Genomic DNA, 17,856 nt, shown 5'->3' on the forward strand with positions numbered 1-17,856 from the left:
AGATCACCTGACTTGCCTATTCTTTTTCGACTCTCCCTTTGATTCTTCTTTCCACTTCCGTTTTATCTCGAGATTGCCTTACGCTTAGTCAATTTGGCTTGCCGCCCACGTGACTCTCTACAGCGTACCGCCTCTTGGCAATATAAATTCCTCTGCTTCCTGTCGCATTCTCCACTTCCGACCCGCGCTAATACTCATCTTTCCTGTATATTCTAACACCGCGGCGTCGCAGCAGTTGTGACTGCTGAGCAACAGTTTTCATCTGTCTTTTGTCACTTAATCAGGGGGTTTTAGTCGACGGTTGACGAATCGATCCATTTAGTCTGTGATAGCGCAGAGAATACCTATTCAGTGCATTTTTGTTGTCGCTTTAAGCTTTCTCGATAACTGATACCAGCTGCTGCCTACATCGCTGCGTGTTAGTACACTGTATCCTGGTCCTCAGTTGGACATTTAAACATCGATTTCAATGGCGACCCCGCCTCCGGAGGCTGCTCCTGTGCTCAAGGAGGAGAAGCCTCAGCTGCCACCGTCGCCAAATGGCATCTCTTCTGTCGATGTTAGTCGCAAAGAGTATGTATATTTCCAATCGACTTTTGGAAACATGGAACTAATTGCTGACTGCCTCCTCACAGTGTGCAGGGTCTTGTAACTGATTCTAAACCAGACGCGGCCTCTAATGAGAAAAAAGCCGATTCGACCAAACCTGCTCCAGTGAATGGCCACGAGAACACTGCCACAAACGGAGTCAATACAACATCTCCTCCGAAGTCACCGACTGCCCCACCCGAGGAACGCAAAGCGCCGACCACGGAATCTTCAGCGATAGACGAGAAGACAACTGGTGATAGCCTCACCAACTCTAGTGGGAAACCATTAGCCGATAACACTAGTACCGATAATGGTACCCCTCAAACATCGCAACCAACACCAGATAGCTTAAAGCCAGCTAAAGAAGTGGGGGGCAGTCTCCAGGCTCAGGGCTCTGCCGCGAAGACTGATCTTCCCCATCATCCTCCCACTAGTTCAAAGGCTGAAGGTTCTTCGAACAATGATCTAACAAACAAGGCTCCCTCGCTACCGCCTTTGCAAAGTGTAGATCAGGAAATGCGAGATGCGCCAGATGTTCCAGTGTCTCCCACAAAGCTGTCTAGGGGACGGGAACCAGATTCAAGAGACGAGCCTGCCGCGAAACGTACCAAGATTGGAGGGGAAGGTTCTGCCCCTTCTGGATTTAAACCTCCCGGGACCCCAGTGGCTGAGCGACGTGCGGATGCGGCAACAAATGGCGATGCGACTATGACCAGGGTTCAGCACAAGTTCCTTCTCAAAGGGATCCAAAGCCTGAAGCGTATGCACGACTCGCGCTTTTATCGGGAGCCAGTTGATCCAGAGAAGATGAATATCCCTCATTATCCGCAGATTATCAGGCAGCCCATGGATCTCGGGACCATTGAGAGACGTCTGAAAAATAATGAGTACAAGTCAGTCAAGGCTGTCGTTGATGATTTTAATCTCATGGTTCAGAACTCGTTGACGTTCAATGGTCCCGATCATATTGTTGCGCAGGAAGGGCAGAAGCTCAAGTCTACTTTCGAAAAGCAGATGATTAACTGCCCTAGGCCTGATGATATCGAAGAGAGGAAACCGAAAAAGTCTTCTCCTAAGACCTCAGCGGCACGACGGGAACCGCGAACAAGTATAGGTCAGGCTCCACCACGTCCAACTGGTGGTTCCCCTCAGGCTACAACCTTCGCTTTGGGACCTGAAGGTCTGCCTGTTATTCGTCGCGATTCTACCAATGCTGATGGACGTCCGAAGCGGTCCATCCATCCCCCGAAGCGCGACCTCCCCTACTCAACGAAGCCAAAGAAGAAGAAATACCAATGGGAATTGAAGTTCTGCCAGGAGGTTCTAGATGAGCTACACAAGCCAAAACATTTCAATTATGCGGTCCCGTTCTATCAGCCAGTTGATCCGGTGGCGTTGAACATCCCTACCTACCACAGCATTATCAAGAAACCGATGGACCTCTCGACCATGCAGACAAAACTTAAAACTGGTCAATACGAGAATGCCAAAGAGTTCGAGCTGGACATGCGCCTTATTTTCAAGAACTGTTTCAAGTTCAATATTCCAGGCGACCCTACATACCTTGCTGGACAAAAGTTTGAAGAGATATTCAACTCTAAATGGTCCCAGAAGGCACGCTACCTCGAGGCCCATGAACCGCACCCCGAGCACCATAGCGGAAAATCCGAGTCTGAATCTGACGAAAGCGATGAAGATGCGGACGATAGCGACGACGACGAAGAACTTCAACGGCTACAACAGAAGATCGCCGAAATGACACGTCAGGTGGAAGCTATTGCTCAGAAGAAGAAAAAGAAGACACCACCCGGATCGAAGAAGGCTGGGAAGCTCAAGTCTAGCACCAAGGAAATCAAGAAACCTGGAAGCATGAATCTCCCCAAGAAGGACAAGAAGAGCAGCATAAAGCCATCGAAACCCGAGAAGCAGCGCTGGGTCACATATCAGGAGAAGCAAATCATATCCAATGGGATCAGTAGCCTTCCGGATAAAAAGATGCAGGAAGCGCTTAAGATCATCCAGAGTAATGTTCCATCTCTAAAGGTACGATCTCCGCCACATCTACTTACTGCCATGAGCTAAGAAGCCTAACCTTTGCGTCTAGGGCACCCAAGAGACAGAGATTGAACTCGATATCGATGAGCTGCCTAACGATGTATTACTAATGCTGCTCAGATTCGTCAAGAAGAATGCACCCCAGGTCATGGAAGACGAAGACGTGGCGACGCCCACTGCTATGATGAATACTGCTGCTGCTCCCAAACCCAAGAAGAACAAGCCTATGAGCAAGTTTGAACAGGAAGCTCAGATCAACATGCTCGAAAGCAACCTGTCTCGCTTCCAGGGTGGTGGCCGATCTCCAGATCCAGTTCCTTCTGTCGAAGCCAACGAAAGTAGCGACGATTCGGAAGATGACTCGGAAGAGAGCGAGGAGGAGTAAACCTTCGCTGGATGAATTCTAGCTCAATGATTACTCTCCGGAAATCTCCCCCCTTTGTTCTTGTTGATCTACTTTGCTAGTCACCCTGGGCATTCCTATTCTTCATCTTACGTTATCCATTATTCTAATTAGTTGTTCCCCCATCTTAGTTGTTGACCTGTGTTACCACACTACCCTTTTCTGTTGGTCTTTTCTTTTCTACTATTAGCGATACTGTTGCGTTGGAAGACGGCCTGAAAATTTTTTATCAGGCGCCTGGTATTCTTGTACATAGCCCTTTACTTCTATCGGGTTGAACGTCGCGTCTGAGCTCTCCACTTTCGCTCGCCTGCATCTGGTGGCAAGATCCAAAACCCTGTGGTGAACGCACGATATGCTATTGCTCGTCTTTACGAGGGCACTTCTTGCCGTCGTTGGTTGGACTTGCTTTAGGCATGCTTTGCGCTTGTTCTCTGCTGAAGGCGGAAATGCTTCAGTTGCAAGTCGATGCGCAGTGATAGTACTCTTGAGGAGAGGGTTGTGATGGCACCAAGTGCATGTATGATTACGAAAGAAATGTGAAAACGGAAGCGAAAATCTGAGACTTTGTATTCTTATACATATTTGAAGTAATCACCCGTAGGACTGGTATGTACTCTACATACCTCCTATGAGCCTCGGTATGTTTGTGAGGGTAACTACTTATCGGCGGGCGGTGACGCAGCACACCGATTAAATGTTATTTATCCAAAGCTTCACAACCTAGCGACCATATGTTATCTAGAACGCAACAACCGTCGCCATGTTACCCCCTTGTGACCCAGCAATACTCGAGAATAATCCTCAATTCAAGAGACTATACCAGCACTTGACCACAAATTTGCTCAACCCTGATGCTTCGACCCGCGCCAACGATGCGCAGCCTGCCAGAAAGGCCGTCTTGGAAGTACGTCCTTAACTGTCTGAAATGATTTTACACTCGGGGGAATGAACAACACGAATGCTAAATTGAGAGAACATCGTGCTTAGGAACTAAAAAGCTGTCGGGCTCATCATATGAAAAAGCAAATCAAGAAACAAACACTGCGACAGTTAGCCTTTGATCCTGACAATGATTTACCGGACGATGTCAGCATGACTCCAGCAGCCTACACAAAGGAGGACAGTAATGACTGACAAGGATACATGGCCTATCACTAGTACCGCGACACGATTACAATTATCAGCTTGTATTTGGACTCATCATCCAGCCAGCTCGACCTAGATAGTGACGATATGGATGGAGCCGATCCGCTATCTCTCTTGGCCCCAGATATTGACAGATTTTACTCCGATCTTCCTGCGTTGATTAGACCCTTCTCGAATGCCATTTCCTCTTCTCTGGACGACCTTCGATTGATCGCCAATGCGGGCGACGCTTCGGATCCTTCGTCCGTGGAGTTATCTCGCCCCCGAACTAGGGCTCGTCAGTCGATGATGAGAGCACCCGTTTCTCTCTCCCCACAGCTTGAAGATCGAATACGTAAATTACGCCAGAAACAGCTATTTGAACTCCCAGCAGCCCGCACACGGATGGCAGCGACAGCGGGGGAGGTCCTGGCGACAAGGGCTGCGGTGCTGGAGCGTACGGTGGTGTTACTGGAGCGCGCCAAACATGGGGCACTCGCCCGAGCCACAAAGGCGAAGGCGGAGCATCTAGCTACCGTAGCACGGGGCGTGGAAGGGAAGTTGAGGTATGTCCGACCCCACTGGCTTGAATCAAGTTCAAGGAGTTTACGAAGGCCTGCCAAGACTAATTAAACATGATAGTGTGACGAAACTGGATATTTGTGCCACGATACACACGCCCGAAACTATTGCTGCTCTGAGCCGATACCGCCAGCACCTCCAAGACACCCGAGAGCGGCTGGAGGAGAGAAAGACGTCAGCCCTGGAGGAACTAAAAGCATATGAGGTGGACGACTCGCGAGCGAACGATAGAGCTGGCAGTAGAAGCCGGTCAGCAACAGGGCCTATGAGGGATATTACCCGACAATACGGGGATTTAATCCGAGAAATTGAAGATGTGAGGTCGGAGATTGAAAGATTATGAATGGGTGGGCGTTTCTCGATCTATTATTTTCTCTTAAGATACCCTTGTCCTAAACGCACTATCGTGCCTTATTCTGACTGCAGTGCTTAAACCATGTCCATAATCATCACTTTATACATGCCCTCCAATTGGATGATCCAATTCTGGACCTTTAAAACAATTTTATTGAACCAGCCAATAAACATCACCCCGCACTTCAATCACCTGATCATAAATCCCACCAAAAGTTTTCCACCGATAAGACTCAAGGAATCTATACACTGATCTCCAAGCCCCCTCCCCGAATTCCCAGAATAATTTCTTATTAACTAAAAATACACCAAAAATGGCCGACGAAGCCGGTTCCATCTACGACGAGATCGAAATCGAAGATATGACCTTCGACCCCATCACCCAACTCTACCATTACCCATGCCCGTGTGGCGACCGATTCGAGATTATGATCGATGATCTTCGCGATGGAGAGGAAATCGCCGTTTGCCCCAGCTGCAGCTTGAGGATTCGGGTCATCTTTGACCTTGTACGTTTCTCACCTATTTCTTTTTTATAATCATGTATACGCCTGGCTTCTTACTAACATCGTCAAGGATGACCTCCACAAGGACGATCAGCAGCAAGGTCCCAGCGCCGTTGCGGTTCAGGCTTAAACTATTCAAGAGGGACATAGGGAAACAACTATAGGGGCTATAAACTGATACCGTCATACGTCGTTACACGTACAGTTCAAGGAATCTATCGGCTTCTCGTCTGGGTCTCGAAGGAAAGCATAGAAGTTCAGTCTTCGCTACGGAGTCATGCGACATGGCGAGCGCAATACAGTCGGATACCCGCATCGCGCCGGTGTAAACATGATCGGAAGACTGGAGTGTTAGTGGGGTCTTCCCGTGTGCATGATGTGAGGGGGACCTGCTGCGGGACCCGGTTGGGAATATTGTCTAAGAGGCATCGTATCTCTTGACTTTGTGCTGGTGAAACATAAACATGAGACGAAGCGCGTTAGTGGGCGTGATGTGAAGACACAATAAGATCGCATCATATGACGATGTGGTACTATTAGGCGATGATCACCTTCTAGAATTGGTCGCTTGTGCGTTCGAAATATGCAGAGCAGCGGGATCTCGATACTGAATTTGGGAGGGATATTTTACTACGGAATTCAAATATGCATATTGTATTATGTCTGCGCAACAAGTATATGGTGTAGTACTCGATGCCGAAATGTATTGTCCACCAAGATTCAGTCAAGAGAACTTTCATATCCTACGACCACCACAGCTCCATGTATTCGTGATCCAAGCAACATAGGCGCATCTTCATATATCCTAGTCGCATACGATGTAATCAGAGCAAACAGGTCACTGTTCCTCAGTGTAGACATCTCTCGGGATATTCAAGGTCAACTCGGTGTTCAACAGGTCCGTCAGATTCGATCCATCCCGGAGATAGATCCATTGCCCATTTGCAAAGGGCCTACTATCCTGCTTCTCGTGCATGTAGTCTCCCTCCACGACCCAGTCGTACCGCTTGGGACCGGAGATAGGGGAGCTGAGCCAGATCTGCTTGTTGGGGGGTTGCTTGTTCAGGACATAGGTGCCGACACTGGGGAGGATGATGTTTAGAACCCCGGCCTATATGCAGAGCAGTGATTAGAATTTCGTAAACCAATTGATTTTGTGACGGGAAGCAAAGCAGATGAAAGAGCGACAGAGCTTGAGCCCATCTAAGAGGTCAAAGAGAGAAATTGGCGGCGGAGGGAACGCACACTATACTCAGCCTCTATGTCAGCACCTTCCTCCTGAGCCTTCTCTATCTCGCTCTGGAGCACATTGAGATAATGTTCCGCGTATTCATGGTATTCTCCGTCTTTCAATGGCGATGGCTCGGTGACATGGCTGGCGGCGCCCGCGACGTTGTTGCTTTGCGGGTTTGGGGCCGGAGGGTCCGACGAGCCTGGGAAAATGCCTTTACGAGCTGCAGGGGTGCAATGAAAGGCCCGACGAGATGAGCGAGGAGCCGGACTCGACTGAGGTTGGTAATGAGAAGCTACTGGCGCTGAGATCCGGCCGACGCGGAGAGTCGGGCGGATGGCCGCTGGGAGAGCTCGAGGAAAGCGGGAGAGCATAATGGGATATGTAAGGTGTTGACTGGGTGAGACTGTCTTCTAGGAGATGGATATCATTCGAAGAGGGACGCTGGGAGGTGCAAGAGCAGAGAAAAGTGGAGGTAAAGGAAATGGATGGCATCATAGCTTATTTGGAGCTTAACTCCATTCGGCGTGACTTTCTCCGCATTTAATTCCATCACCAATTACAACGGCATTATTAGACAAACTCGTTACTGCCAACGCCACATATATCGCATAGACTAACTATATTAGCGTCTGACTCGACGCTTCATCATCCTTGCCAAGCAGACTATTGGGGATACCGACGATCCAAGGTGCTATATAAATGATATACCCCCCGCCGTGCAGGCCCCTCACAAGAGTCACAACAACATCCTGGTCATCAACATTCATATTCTTTCGCTCATACCACCCCCAAAAGTGGACGACAGTCATGTCCGACGCAAAAAAGAAAGAGAAAAGACCGCCCCTAACCCACTTTCTCTGTCTCCCTCTAGTCAACTCGACATCACTTCCCCAACTGGAATCCTCTCTGGCAGTATTCAAAGCTTCGATTCCTCGCCGTACACTCCGCTATGGAGCTCCAGAGCCGCCACTCATCCCTGATGGCGCGCTTCGTCCCGTTGGTACCCTGCACCTGACTCTGGGCGTCATGAGTCTCCCGACGAAGGAGCGTCTAAACGAGGCCATCGAGTTCTTCCAATCACTAGACCTAGTCACCATGGTGCGCGAAGCCGAGAAGATTGCAAGCGCACGCGCGCAAGGGAAGAAGAGAAATGCACCATCAGCCTCAGCGACAGAGCAGTCATCTTCGTCGAGCGCTGGGGAAGTCGCCAAGTCGCATGATGAAAGCCGCCCGAGCCCGTTCACTGTCTCTCTTGAATCTTTGCATGCGCTTCCTCGCGCGCGCACCGCGACGGTCCTACATGCGACTCCTGTCGATCCTACTGCTCGCTTGTATCCTTTCTGTGAACTGCTGCGGGACAAATTCCTGGAGGCTGGGTTTTTGCTGGGTGAGCAGAAGAAAGAGAAAGATAACAAGCAGACGAACTATAAGTCTACAGAGGAAATGGCGGCTGAAGAGCCTTCCCTTCTCGAGGAAATGCCAGCCAACATTGCGGAAGAAACCGCACGAATGTCAGACAAGCCGATAAGCACTCAGCCTGTATCCAAGAAATCAACAGCTTCAAAACCGAAGATCAGACCGCTTCTCCTGCACGCCACGGTAGCAAATACTATTTATGTCCGTGGGAGAGCACGGGGTGGAGGACCGCAGAAGGGTCAAAATCGCAAAAACCAATACACTTTCGATGCACGGGATTTCCTGTCCCACTATCGGAATTATTATGTTGACAGTGATAGAACGACTCCTCGAGCTACTGTGGTTACAACTAGCGGGGATGCTAGTGAGCAAGATCAAATAAACGGGGAGGATCTTTCAGAGAATGAGGCTAGCCGTTCGGAGAGTGAAGGAGATAAGTTGCCGAACAACAGGAGAACATCAAACGATGCCACTGATGGCAGTAGACAGCAATATCCCTTTGTGTGGGCGAAGGACTTCCCCCTTGAAACAGTATGTATCTGTGAGATGGGTGCGAAGAAACTTGACCCCGAGGCCGACGAAGATGGAATGAACGCGCGTTTGCAGGAGAAATACCTGCCTATAGTGGAAAGGAGCTTAGTTTTCAGTCTAGCGAAGACGGAGACGGTAACTAGCTGTGATGGGAGTGTTGGGGGTGTGAATATTTGTTGAGCGTTATATACCCAGCATCAAGTAAATAATTAGGCTTGCATTTAGCCGAAGTAAAGCGAGCATGTAGATTGGAATCTTTGGATTCATATTATAGAATACATCTTGGCAACAGCCCAGCCTGGCATCTAACCAGAAACAACTCCTAACGCCACGCTGAATAGAGCACTGTCATTCATCCCTAGATATCATTCAACTACCTCATCCGGCTCATAAGAGTCTCCATACCTCTTTCTACGGACAACTCGGCTGCCTTGGCCTTGACAGCACTGATCATGCTTCTCTCAAAGTCATCCCTTGTCCTAAGCACTGCCTCAACCCACGTCAGTTGCAGATCCCAGTATTCCATCTTGAAGTCCTCATAGACTGCAACAACGGCAGGGCCCTTCTCCGATTCAAGTAGACGAACCAACCAGTCGACGAGTCGCCACTTTTGCTTGATGGTACTGGCGAACGAGTCCGGATAGTTTTGGAAGAAGGCGAAAACGGTGAGAACGTCGTCCTTGAACTTGTCCGTGTATGGATCAGCGTGTCGCCGAAACTTGACGCCGCGATTGCGCACAGATGACAGGTACCGGACCAAGAGTTCGTCGGAGAGTTCCTCGACTAAGATGTCGATAAGGGATGGGTGGATGACAGGGGAGTAATCGGCCATGTAATCTTCGAATGTAGAAGTGATTCGCTTTATTGCAAAGTCGCCATACCACTTCTGAGTGAAGAAATCGGGGATAGTAGCGCGGAAGTCGACCGCAAAAACCACTTCGACGAATTGAGTAAGACAATAGGTACTTAGATCCACGTAACCGTCGCGAAGAGCGTCCAGCTCGGGTATAGCTCGCGCTGCCATGTATTTTGGGTCGACGAGTGCCTCGAACTCGCGCTTGAACCTCGACAGGTAGCCCAGTTGTCCTGATTCATCGTTGTCATCGATGCAAGCAATCTGGTCGTTTGCCACCGCAATAAGCCAATCTTGCAACAGCTGTAATCCATCAAGCTGGTCGCCACCTGGCGCCTTGTACTTGGCACACTCCTCTTCGATGAGCGACTGCCAAGCAGCTTGACGTCCCTTGAGCACTCGGAACATAGCATCGATAATGCCTTCGACCAGGTCTGTACGGGATGAGGCTTTGGCTGCCTGGATCTGTTCATGGATCATGCGCCACATATCTGGAAGGGTTTTGGTGCGAAAGTAGCCCTCTGCATTAGTGTCCAGAGAGTCAGGAATGCGCTCCACCAGGCCTTTCCTGTCGGTCTCTGTGATCCTCTCCATCCATTCTTCGACCGCTTTAATGATAATGCTCTGCCACTGTCGAATGAGCTCAGGTTCACGATCGTCGAGAATGTTTGGCCGCAGGTCTGTCTGTTTCCAGCCTAGTTTGTTCATCTTCTTGTAGTATTTCTCACTCCAGTGGATAATAGAAAGCAGATTATCTGGGGGTAGCTCAGGGTCATTGATCAGATCCACGAAAAAGTCATGCATCATCCGATGGTAGATATCGGTGTATGTCTTATAGATCTTCCACTTCTTGGGCATCAATGTCTGCATGCCCTGCTTAACCGAGAAGAGGTCATTAAAGAACCATCGGAAACTCTTCTCTAGGGTATCCGGATCGCCGAGGAATTCTTCCTTAGTATTCTCAAACTGGTTCTGTGCGTAGAACTCAATAGCTTGGAGAAACTTTTCTTTATAGCCCCTAACCGTCTTGGGGCCAACATTCATCGACTTGAACCGGCCTGCTAGATCCTGGTGGTCTTTCTGTGCTTCCTGCAAAGCACGGACCGTTTCATCCTTCTTCTCCTCATTCATGACAACAACAGCCAGCCGGACAACCATACTAGGGTTGTCAGACTGCACAAGAGGGATCAGATTCATACAAGCAGTTCCCAAATGATCATCGAACCAGTCGATAACACTATCCAGACCCTGGAAGTAATCCTCTAGCGTGGCTTCACTGCTCGGGTCCTGGGCCTTCCGTATCTGATCCATCGCCTCGTCACGAAAATCTCTCAACTTAGAGATCTGCATATGGGCCCGCAGCAGATTCGGCTGGTTCTCGAGATCATCGTCATCCTCTCTTAGGAGACTCTCAACCTCAGCAAGATTCTCACTAAAGTTCTCCAGTCCCTTCTTCATCATCAAGACGGCCTCGAAGTTCCTCTGCACTTTGGCAAGTCGGTCAATCTGGGAGAAGTCCTCGACACTGGATTGTGACTCCGCGCATAGTTTGTCGATTCCCTGGAGCTCATCTTTCGTCTTGGAAACCTGGCGCTGACCTTCTGTTAGCGCGCTGATGCTGCGTTGTACTGTCTCTAATTGATCCCGGAGGCCTTCTCGGAGCTGTGAATCGACGGCTGCCTTCTTCCGCGAGTATTCCGCTCTCAGTCCGGCGATCTTGTCTAGGTCTTCCGGGTGACGCAGGATATCTTCTAACCGTGGTAGAGCCACCGTTCCTTCCGAGTCGCCGCCTCGCGCCATTTCGACGATATCATACACTAGGTAAAGGTGCTAGATCGGGATAAAGTACAATTGATAAGTGCTTTGCCTGCTACAGGATCATTCAACTCGGTAATTCTGTAGTATGATCAGGCAAAAGAACGACAGAGAAATCGGTATAAAGGATATCCGTTACAGCTCCTAGTCGCAATGTAATCGATGCTGCCGCAATCAATAGTATGCCAAGTATACCCTCTTAAACGCACAGCGCTTTGAAACCGGGTTGTATTTCGTTCAATCGTACGTATAATCACAGCAAGGCAGTAGCCACACGCATGCGACTATGTCTTATAGCACTCAATGGCATATACCCACGTTTCTTTCAACAAATAGATTGTCAGGTTGAAACGGGGGCGCTCCGCCCGCCAGGAAGACGCCGGCAGAATACTATACACGTGACTCTCCGCCTCGCAGGCCGACTGGATCGGAAAGCCAAAATTCCCGCCGTGATGGTTTGATATACAATTATCTGTCTTGGTGCGATTGTCCCATATCCCAGGATCAAAACACAGCTCCAGGCTTGTCGCAATAAATTGCTCATCTGTGCAATTCAACCAGACGTGAAATCACGGACCCTCCGCCGAAAATCCATTTCCAGGCTGCGCCGCGAAATCTAGAAAAAACGACTCCCAAAAGACACCCTAAAACTCACCTCTCCGACGATCCAAAACTCATATAAACTCCTTCTTCCAAAATGAGCTACTTCCGCGTCACCCTCGTACGCTCCGCGATCGGTCTTCCCCGGAGAACAACAGACGTCCTCAAGGCCCTGGGCCTCAAGAAGCGCATGGCAACTGTGTTCCACCCCGTGTCTCCGTCAGTCGCCGGTCAGATCATGAAAGTTAAGGAGCTGGTCGATGTCCGTGAGGTCGATAGACGGTTAACGAAACAAGAAGTTCATCTGGAACGGAAGCCGGATCCAGGATACTACATCGAACAGACATCGGGTGCTGAGTGGAAGGCGAAGAGGAGTCAATAGACGTTGACATTTTATATTGATACTCCACTTTTACTTTTATTTATTTTCACTCTTTGCTCGGAAGGCTCTGGGATACGAACTCTGGCTTCTATGGTCAACGCATGATGGTGCCTGTGAAGCTGGAAGAGTCAGGTCCGAATTTTCTCGAAATCTTTTGCGGTCGAAATGTTTTCTGTATCTGCTTGCATGGAGCGGTCTTATTTCTTACATTTTCAGTCTTTGTTCGACATGACTTACTGTACTATACATACTTTGCTACTGTGTTATATTAGGGCACTGGGAATCTAAGTGATCTCGAAGAAATCGATATTGGATATTGCTCGAAACTCTTTAAGGGTAGACTGCCTGTTTTATTTACGTTAGTGAATGCGAAGCCCGGTTTTAACGCCAGAAACGCCATTCCCCAATAACGTCGCAGGAAGACGCGTTTCTTCCATGCCATATAAGGGCTCTCCGCATTCAAAGAATATTAACAATGTATTTTTGCAATCAATAAGAAACACCTAGGCTTTATACAGAGTGTCCAGGAAACCTTCTGCCAGACGACTGACAATACTTTTATCAGGCATGCTGCCGGCTACGCCATACAAGGCAGCTGTATCGCCACGCTTGATGATGTACGACTTTCCTTGTCGCTTCCTCTCCTCTGCCTTATCCAATTCCTTTTCGACAACCTCAACGAGGTCAGCAGTGAGTTTGTCAAGAGCAGAGGCTGTAGGAATAGTGAACGCTACATGAATCGCCGCAGGCGATTGGAGAGCGTTGAGATGCCAGCCCTTAGCGGACAAAGCATCAGCCATATCGTAGATGTCAACGGCACCGTTTTTGCTCTGGAAAGCAACAACGCTGATCATAGGCTTTCCAACAACATCGAGGTTCTTCGATAAGAGTGGATGCTCTCTAATGGATGCCTCGAACTTCTTTGCTGCACCAACAATGTCAAGGCAACTCTTGATGTAACCAGACTCTCCAACACTCATCAGACTGGCCCAGCAGCCCGCGATAAGAGCACCTGGCCGAGATCCTGCCACGGATGGAGATGCATAGACACCACCGGACCAGTCAGGATAGACGAAATACTGATAGCTGCGGTAGGTCCGGTTTCGGTATAGCAACACGGAGTTGCCCTTCGGCGCGAATCCGTATTTGTGCGTGTCTACACTGATGCTGGTCACACCAGGGAGGCGGAAGTCAAATCCACCCTCCTCTTCATAAGGAGATGGGAAACCGGCCTTCTTAAGGAACGCAACCACAAAGGAGCCCAAGCAGCAATCAACATGCAGAGGGATCTTGTATGCTGTGGCAAGTCGGGACAAGGCAGGAATATCATCAACAATTCCATGAGGAAAGTTTGGCGCGGAACCAACGAGGAGAACAGTGTTCGGGTTGATTAAGCGACGCACCGAAGGAATATCGACTTTGTACTCTGGAGCTGGGCAGGGTACGCGATGCAGTTTGATTCCGAAGTATTCGGAAGCCTTGTAGAAAGCAGCATGAGCGGTATCAGGAATGATCCTGTAACTGTCAGTACGGATCAGTTTACCGTAGGTAGCTTAATCTCACATTTCCGGCTCTGTTACTCTGCGTTCAGCGTACGCCTTTTGCCGCGCTGCCAGACAGGCCATCAGGATAGATTCAGTACCACCGGCCGTAGTAACACCAGCACCATCAGACGGAGCATTGAACAGTGCGAGTACCTGAGTTTGATCACATGAGTCGTCAAATTCATATTGCTTGACAGGATGACCCAACCTACCATAGCCACAATTTCAGCTTCCATCTTCCGGACACCAGGGAAAACATCTGGGTGGATGGGATTGGCGACCCCAAACTGCCCAAATGCTTCAGCCTGAAGCTTCAGAAGATCTTGTCCACCGTGGTACACAGCTCCGCTGACGCGACCATCTTCCCACCGGGTGTGTTCCATATTTGCCAGCTTCTCGAGCTCGGCGCGGATCTGTTCGGGGGTCCATCCTTCTTTAGGCAGATTTAAATATCTCGTGACGCCAGGGCCAGTTGCAACAAGCTTTGTCTCCAGGTTTTCGATTGCTGACGAAACTTGCTTGTCGACCTGACCGCGAACACCGGGGAAGCGCAAGAAGACAGAGTAGCAGAAGAGACGGATCGCGGCGTAGACATTCCGGAGGCTGCCGAGGACACCATAACCACGTAAAGAATAGAACGTCTTGCGAACGTAGCGAAGAATGAAAAATAAGAATACAATGTTCTTAAGACTGTTGTTTCATTAGAGAAGTCGAGGACCAAGACGAAAGTTTTAGGAGGCTGGCATTATAGAAGCTGTTGGGGGACAGCGGGGGGAAGTGGAATGATGTTCCACTTACATATCCAGATTCAACGCCGCCAACTGCGCATTAGGAGCTCTGCTGTATCCCAACAGCTTATTTTGTAAAGCAACTGGAAGAACCGAGGACGCCATGTTTATGTCCAAAACAGTCACAAAGACTGATTAGAAAGCAATATGGCCTCCAAAGATAAAAGATAAAAGATAACAAGAATGGACTGGGGAACTGTGGAAAGGTCGGAATTGACGTTCCAGGGAAATGGGTCTAGAGGGAAGCCGCTATTAAGAATGCCGATGATTCCACCACAGCCTCGGCTGATGCCGCACATGCAACATCTTTCCAGTGTTGCAGTGCACTGACGCCTTCCTTTCCTGCAGAATTAGTTTCCCCGGGTCTACTACTACGGAGTAAAGTACATCATACTTTGCATACTCCGTACAAAGCTGCTACTAAGCGAACCCGAACAACCAAGAAGACATAGATCAATGACGAAATAGTTTTCTGCGTGGATTTTTATCAGAGGAAAAATGCAGTCATCTAAGTCTGCTTATATACAAACTCCTCCGGACCAACGCGATCCAAACACCAGTCTCTCCTTCCTTTTTTCACATCCATGGACAAGACTTTTAAATACCCGATAACAATGTAGCCCGAGACGCATAAATAAACAACAAATCATGAAAAATCGCATCTTCGTCGGGAGCCGCTGAGATAAGAAAGTTCTAAAACACTGGGCCCTTTAATCCAAAGATATAATTCCGAAATGCAAAGGGGAAATAAGAAACACAAAAGGGAAAGAGATAGAAAGGGAGGCGAAAAGATTTAAACCAAGATGAGCGGCATCGTTTAAGCCACAACACCGGAAGCAGCAAGCTCCTTCTCCTTGGCAGCGAACTGAGCCTGCTCATCAGCCGTCAGATCAAGGAGAGGCTTGTTCTCACCCGACTTGAGGTTACGGTAGTAAGCACGGATGATACTGTCGGCATCGTCGACGGCGATGGGACGGATATCAGCAAGAGCCTTGATCTTAGCCGTGCACTCCTTGTATTGGCTGTCAGTCATCTCAATCTTGAGCTGCTGAGCACGAGACTTGATAGCGTTCCAGCCAGTCAGACGAGAGGCGAAGTGAACGTATCTGGTCATGCCAAAGTCGGCAGGGTTGATGATCTCGTAGGTGCTGGGGTTGTTCAGGATGGCCTTAGCATGGATACCAGCCTTGTGGGTGAAAGCACAGAAACCGGTGATGTAGTTGTTGAAAGGAATGTTGACCTCAACAGCCTCGGCCACAAGATCTTCAATGTCCTTGAGCTTCTCCAGCTTGTACTTGCCCTTGACGTAGGCAGGATCGGCAACCATCATACGAGCCATGAGACCACCAAGAGGGGTGATACCGTTACGCTCACCGATACCGAGAACGGAGGTATCAATGTGAGTGGCACCGGCCTCCAGGGCACAGTAAGCGTTGGCAATGGCACAGCCAGTGTCGTTGTGGAAGTGGGTCTCAATGTCGCAGCCAACAACACCCCTCAGGACACGAACAAGCTCGTAAACTTGGCGAGGAGAAGCGCAGCCGACAGTATCGGCAATACCAACACGGTTCACACCAACCTTGTCAACAGCGGAGTAGATGGACAAGAGGTCGACGAGGTCAGAACGGAAGGAGTCCTCACTAGAGAATCGAATCTCGATGCCCTTGGACTTGACATATTCAATAACTTCAATAGCAGTGTTCTTGATGTAGGTCATATCCTTGCCGTGAGAGTGCTCACGGAGGTAGGACGAAGTGCCGATGACGACGTCACTAGAAATTGTAAGAATTAGGGATTCTAAAGGAACGCTGGGCATACTTACACTCCATCAACACCAGTCTCGACGGCAACACGGGCATCATCCATGTGGCATCGAATGTGAGTAAGAATCTACGGTGGTGTATTAGTGCCGTTCAAATATAGGAGAACAAATAGAGAGGAATCCAACGTACCTTGGCCTTCAAGCCGAGCTTGCAGATAGCCTCGCAGTCAAGTCTCGACTGCTCAGAGGCACAAGGACTGGTAAGTTCGATCTACAACAGGTTTGATGTTAGGAAGCGACCTTCTTAGTGATCAAACTACATTTCGTATGAATATGACTCACGTAGTCGACACCGAAATCATCCAGAGCCTTAGCGATTTCAATCTTCTTTTCGGTATCAAAGAAAGCATTGGCGAACTGTTCACCCTCACGGAGGGTACTCTCAATGATCTTGAACCGGGAGACGTTGCTCAGAAAGTCGGTCACACCAACGTTGTGGCCATAGGGGTTCCGGGAGGCGGAGGGGTGAGGGTTCTGGCGAGTCTCGATGCCAGTGAAGCCGGGGTGTTCGCCTTCAAGTAGAAGTCAGTCAAGTATAGCAACAATAGGTGCTTTCCATGCATACCATTGCCATTGGCAGGGGCCGCGTGCCCATTGGGCTCGTTGTCTGCACCAGGGCACATTGTGACGATATCTATAGATAGTGGGGTAAAGTCTAGAAGTTGGATGGAAATAAAAGCCGCTGAAACGAGGTTGAAGTTAGACCAAATTGGACGAAGTATAGGGAAGTATATATAGCAGCACTCACAATGAGTCACAGGCTAAACGATCAAATGTTTATATGAATACCCGGGAGGTAAAAAAAGGAAAGCAGGAAAAGAGTCATAGACAGGAAAAGTGGGTGGAGTCCATTTAAAAGGCGGGCGGTCTACTCTTTTCGGAGGTATGACTCGGCCGTCCACTTTCACAGATTTGCGGCAATGAAAGAAAATTTCACAGGCCGAGCAACTTTGTGTGGGGAATCCCTTGTCCAGAGCGCTTGCGGAAGCCCCAATTGCTCATCTTTGAGGATCTTCCCCAACCTCGAAGTGGCTTAGCGTAGTGCAGTAGTAATACGCATTACTATTCAGCTTTGATATCGTCTGTTAGGATCATCGAGGGAGAGAGTTTTGCCACCAAAAGACGCTGTTTGAATTTGCACCAATTGCCATTGATTGACTCTTGGAATACTAGAAATTTTTGCCCCTCGTAGTTTGTACAGTACCTATGTAATTTTACCATCAATACCTGTGCGTTGGGTTTTACTAGTACT

General features: G+C 49.1%; 7 protein-coding genes across 7 annotated transcripts; 3 read left to right on the forward strand and 4 right to left on the reverse strand.

Moving 5' to 3' along the window:
- Positions 1 to 539: 539 nt before the first annotated feature.
- AO090003001156 (putative transcription regulator BDF1) lies at positions 540 to 3,031 on the forward strand (the record flags this gene model as incomplete). Its single annotated transcript, XM_023235203.1, has 3 exons — positions 540 to 573; positions 716 to 2,634; positions 2,696 to 3,031. 3 exons carry the CDS (start codon positions 540 to 542, stop codon positions 3,029 to 3,031), a joined length of 2,289 nt encoding a protein of 762 aa, XP_023090242.1.
- Positions 3,032 to 4,582: 1,551 nt separating this feature from the next.
- AO090003001158 (uncharacterized protein) lies at positions 4,583 to 5,102 on the forward strand (the record flags this gene model as incomplete). Its single annotated transcript, XM_001820197.3, has 2 exons — positions 4,583 to 4,743; positions 4,820 to 5,102. The coding sequence occupies 2 exons, from the start codon at positions 4,583 to 4,585 to the stop codon at positions 5,100 to 5,102; spliced, it is 444 nt and encodes a 147-aa protein (XP_001820249.3).
- A 1,720-nt stretch (positions 5,103 to 6,822) lies between these two features.
- On the reverse strand, positions 6,823 to 7,224 carry AO090003001160 (uncharacterized protein; the record flags this gene model as incomplete). Its single annotated transcript, XM_001820198.3, has 1 exon — positions 6,823 to 7,224. The coding sequence occupies one exon, from the start codon at positions 7,222 to 7,224 to the stop codon at positions 6,823 to 6,825; it is 402 nt and encodes a 133-aa protein (XP_001820250.3).
- Positions 7,225 to 7,660: 436 nt separating this feature from the next.
- On the forward strand, positions 7,661 to 8,980 carry AO090003001161 (uncharacterized protein; the record flags this gene model as incomplete). The annotated part of the gene is made up of 1 exon (XM_001820199.1): positions 7,661 to 8,980. The coding sequence occupies one exon, from the start codon at positions 7,661 to 7,663 to the stop codon at positions 8,978 to 8,980; it is 1,320 nt and encodes a 439-aa protein (XP_001820251.1).
- Positions 8,981 to 9,173: 193 nt separating this feature from the next.
- AO090003001162 (SNARE-binding exocyst subunit SEC6) lies at positions 9,174 to 11,453 on the reverse strand (the record flags this gene model as incomplete). Its single annotated transcript, XM_001820200.1, has 1 exon — positions 9,174 to 11,453. The coding sequence occupies one exon, from the start codon at positions 11,451 to 11,453 to the stop codon at positions 9,174 to 9,176; it is 2,280 nt and encodes a 759-aa protein (XP_001820252.1).
- A 1,500-nt stretch (positions 11,454 to 12,953) lies between these two features.
- AO090003001164 (sphinganine-1-phosphate aldolase DPL1) lies at positions 12,954 to 14,887 on the reverse strand (the record flags this gene model as incomplete). Its single annotated transcript, XM_001820201.1, has 4 exons — positions 12,954 to 13,965; positions 14,014 to 14,147; positions 14,207 to 14,684; positions 14,793 to 14,887. The coding sequence occupies 4 exons, from the start codon at positions 14,885 to 14,887 to the stop codon at positions 12,954 to 12,956; spliced, it is 1,719 nt and encodes a 572-aa protein (XP_001820253.1).
- Positions 14,888 to 15,599: 712 nt separating this feature from the next.
- On the reverse strand, positions 15,600 to 17,199 carry hcsA (homocitrate synthase; the record flags this gene model as incomplete). Its single annotated transcript, XM_023235204.1, has 5 exons — positions 15,600 to 16,554; positions 16,605 to 16,672; positions 16,735 to 16,815; positions 16,887 to 17,078; positions 17,170 to 17,199. The coding sequence occupies 5 exons, from the start codon at positions 17,197 to 17,199 to the stop codon at positions 15,600 to 15,602; spliced, it is 1,326 nt and encodes a 441-aa protein (XP_023090243.1).
- Between the last annotated feature and the right edge of the window lie 657 nt (positions 17,200 to 17,856).

Source organism: Aspergillus oryzae, chromosome 2 (assembly GCF_000184455.2).
Source record: "Aspergillus oryzae RIB40 DNA, chromosome 2".
NCBI lineage: Eukaryota > Fungi > Ascomycota > Eurotiomycetes > Eurotiales > Aspergillaceae > Aspergillus > Aspergillus oryzae.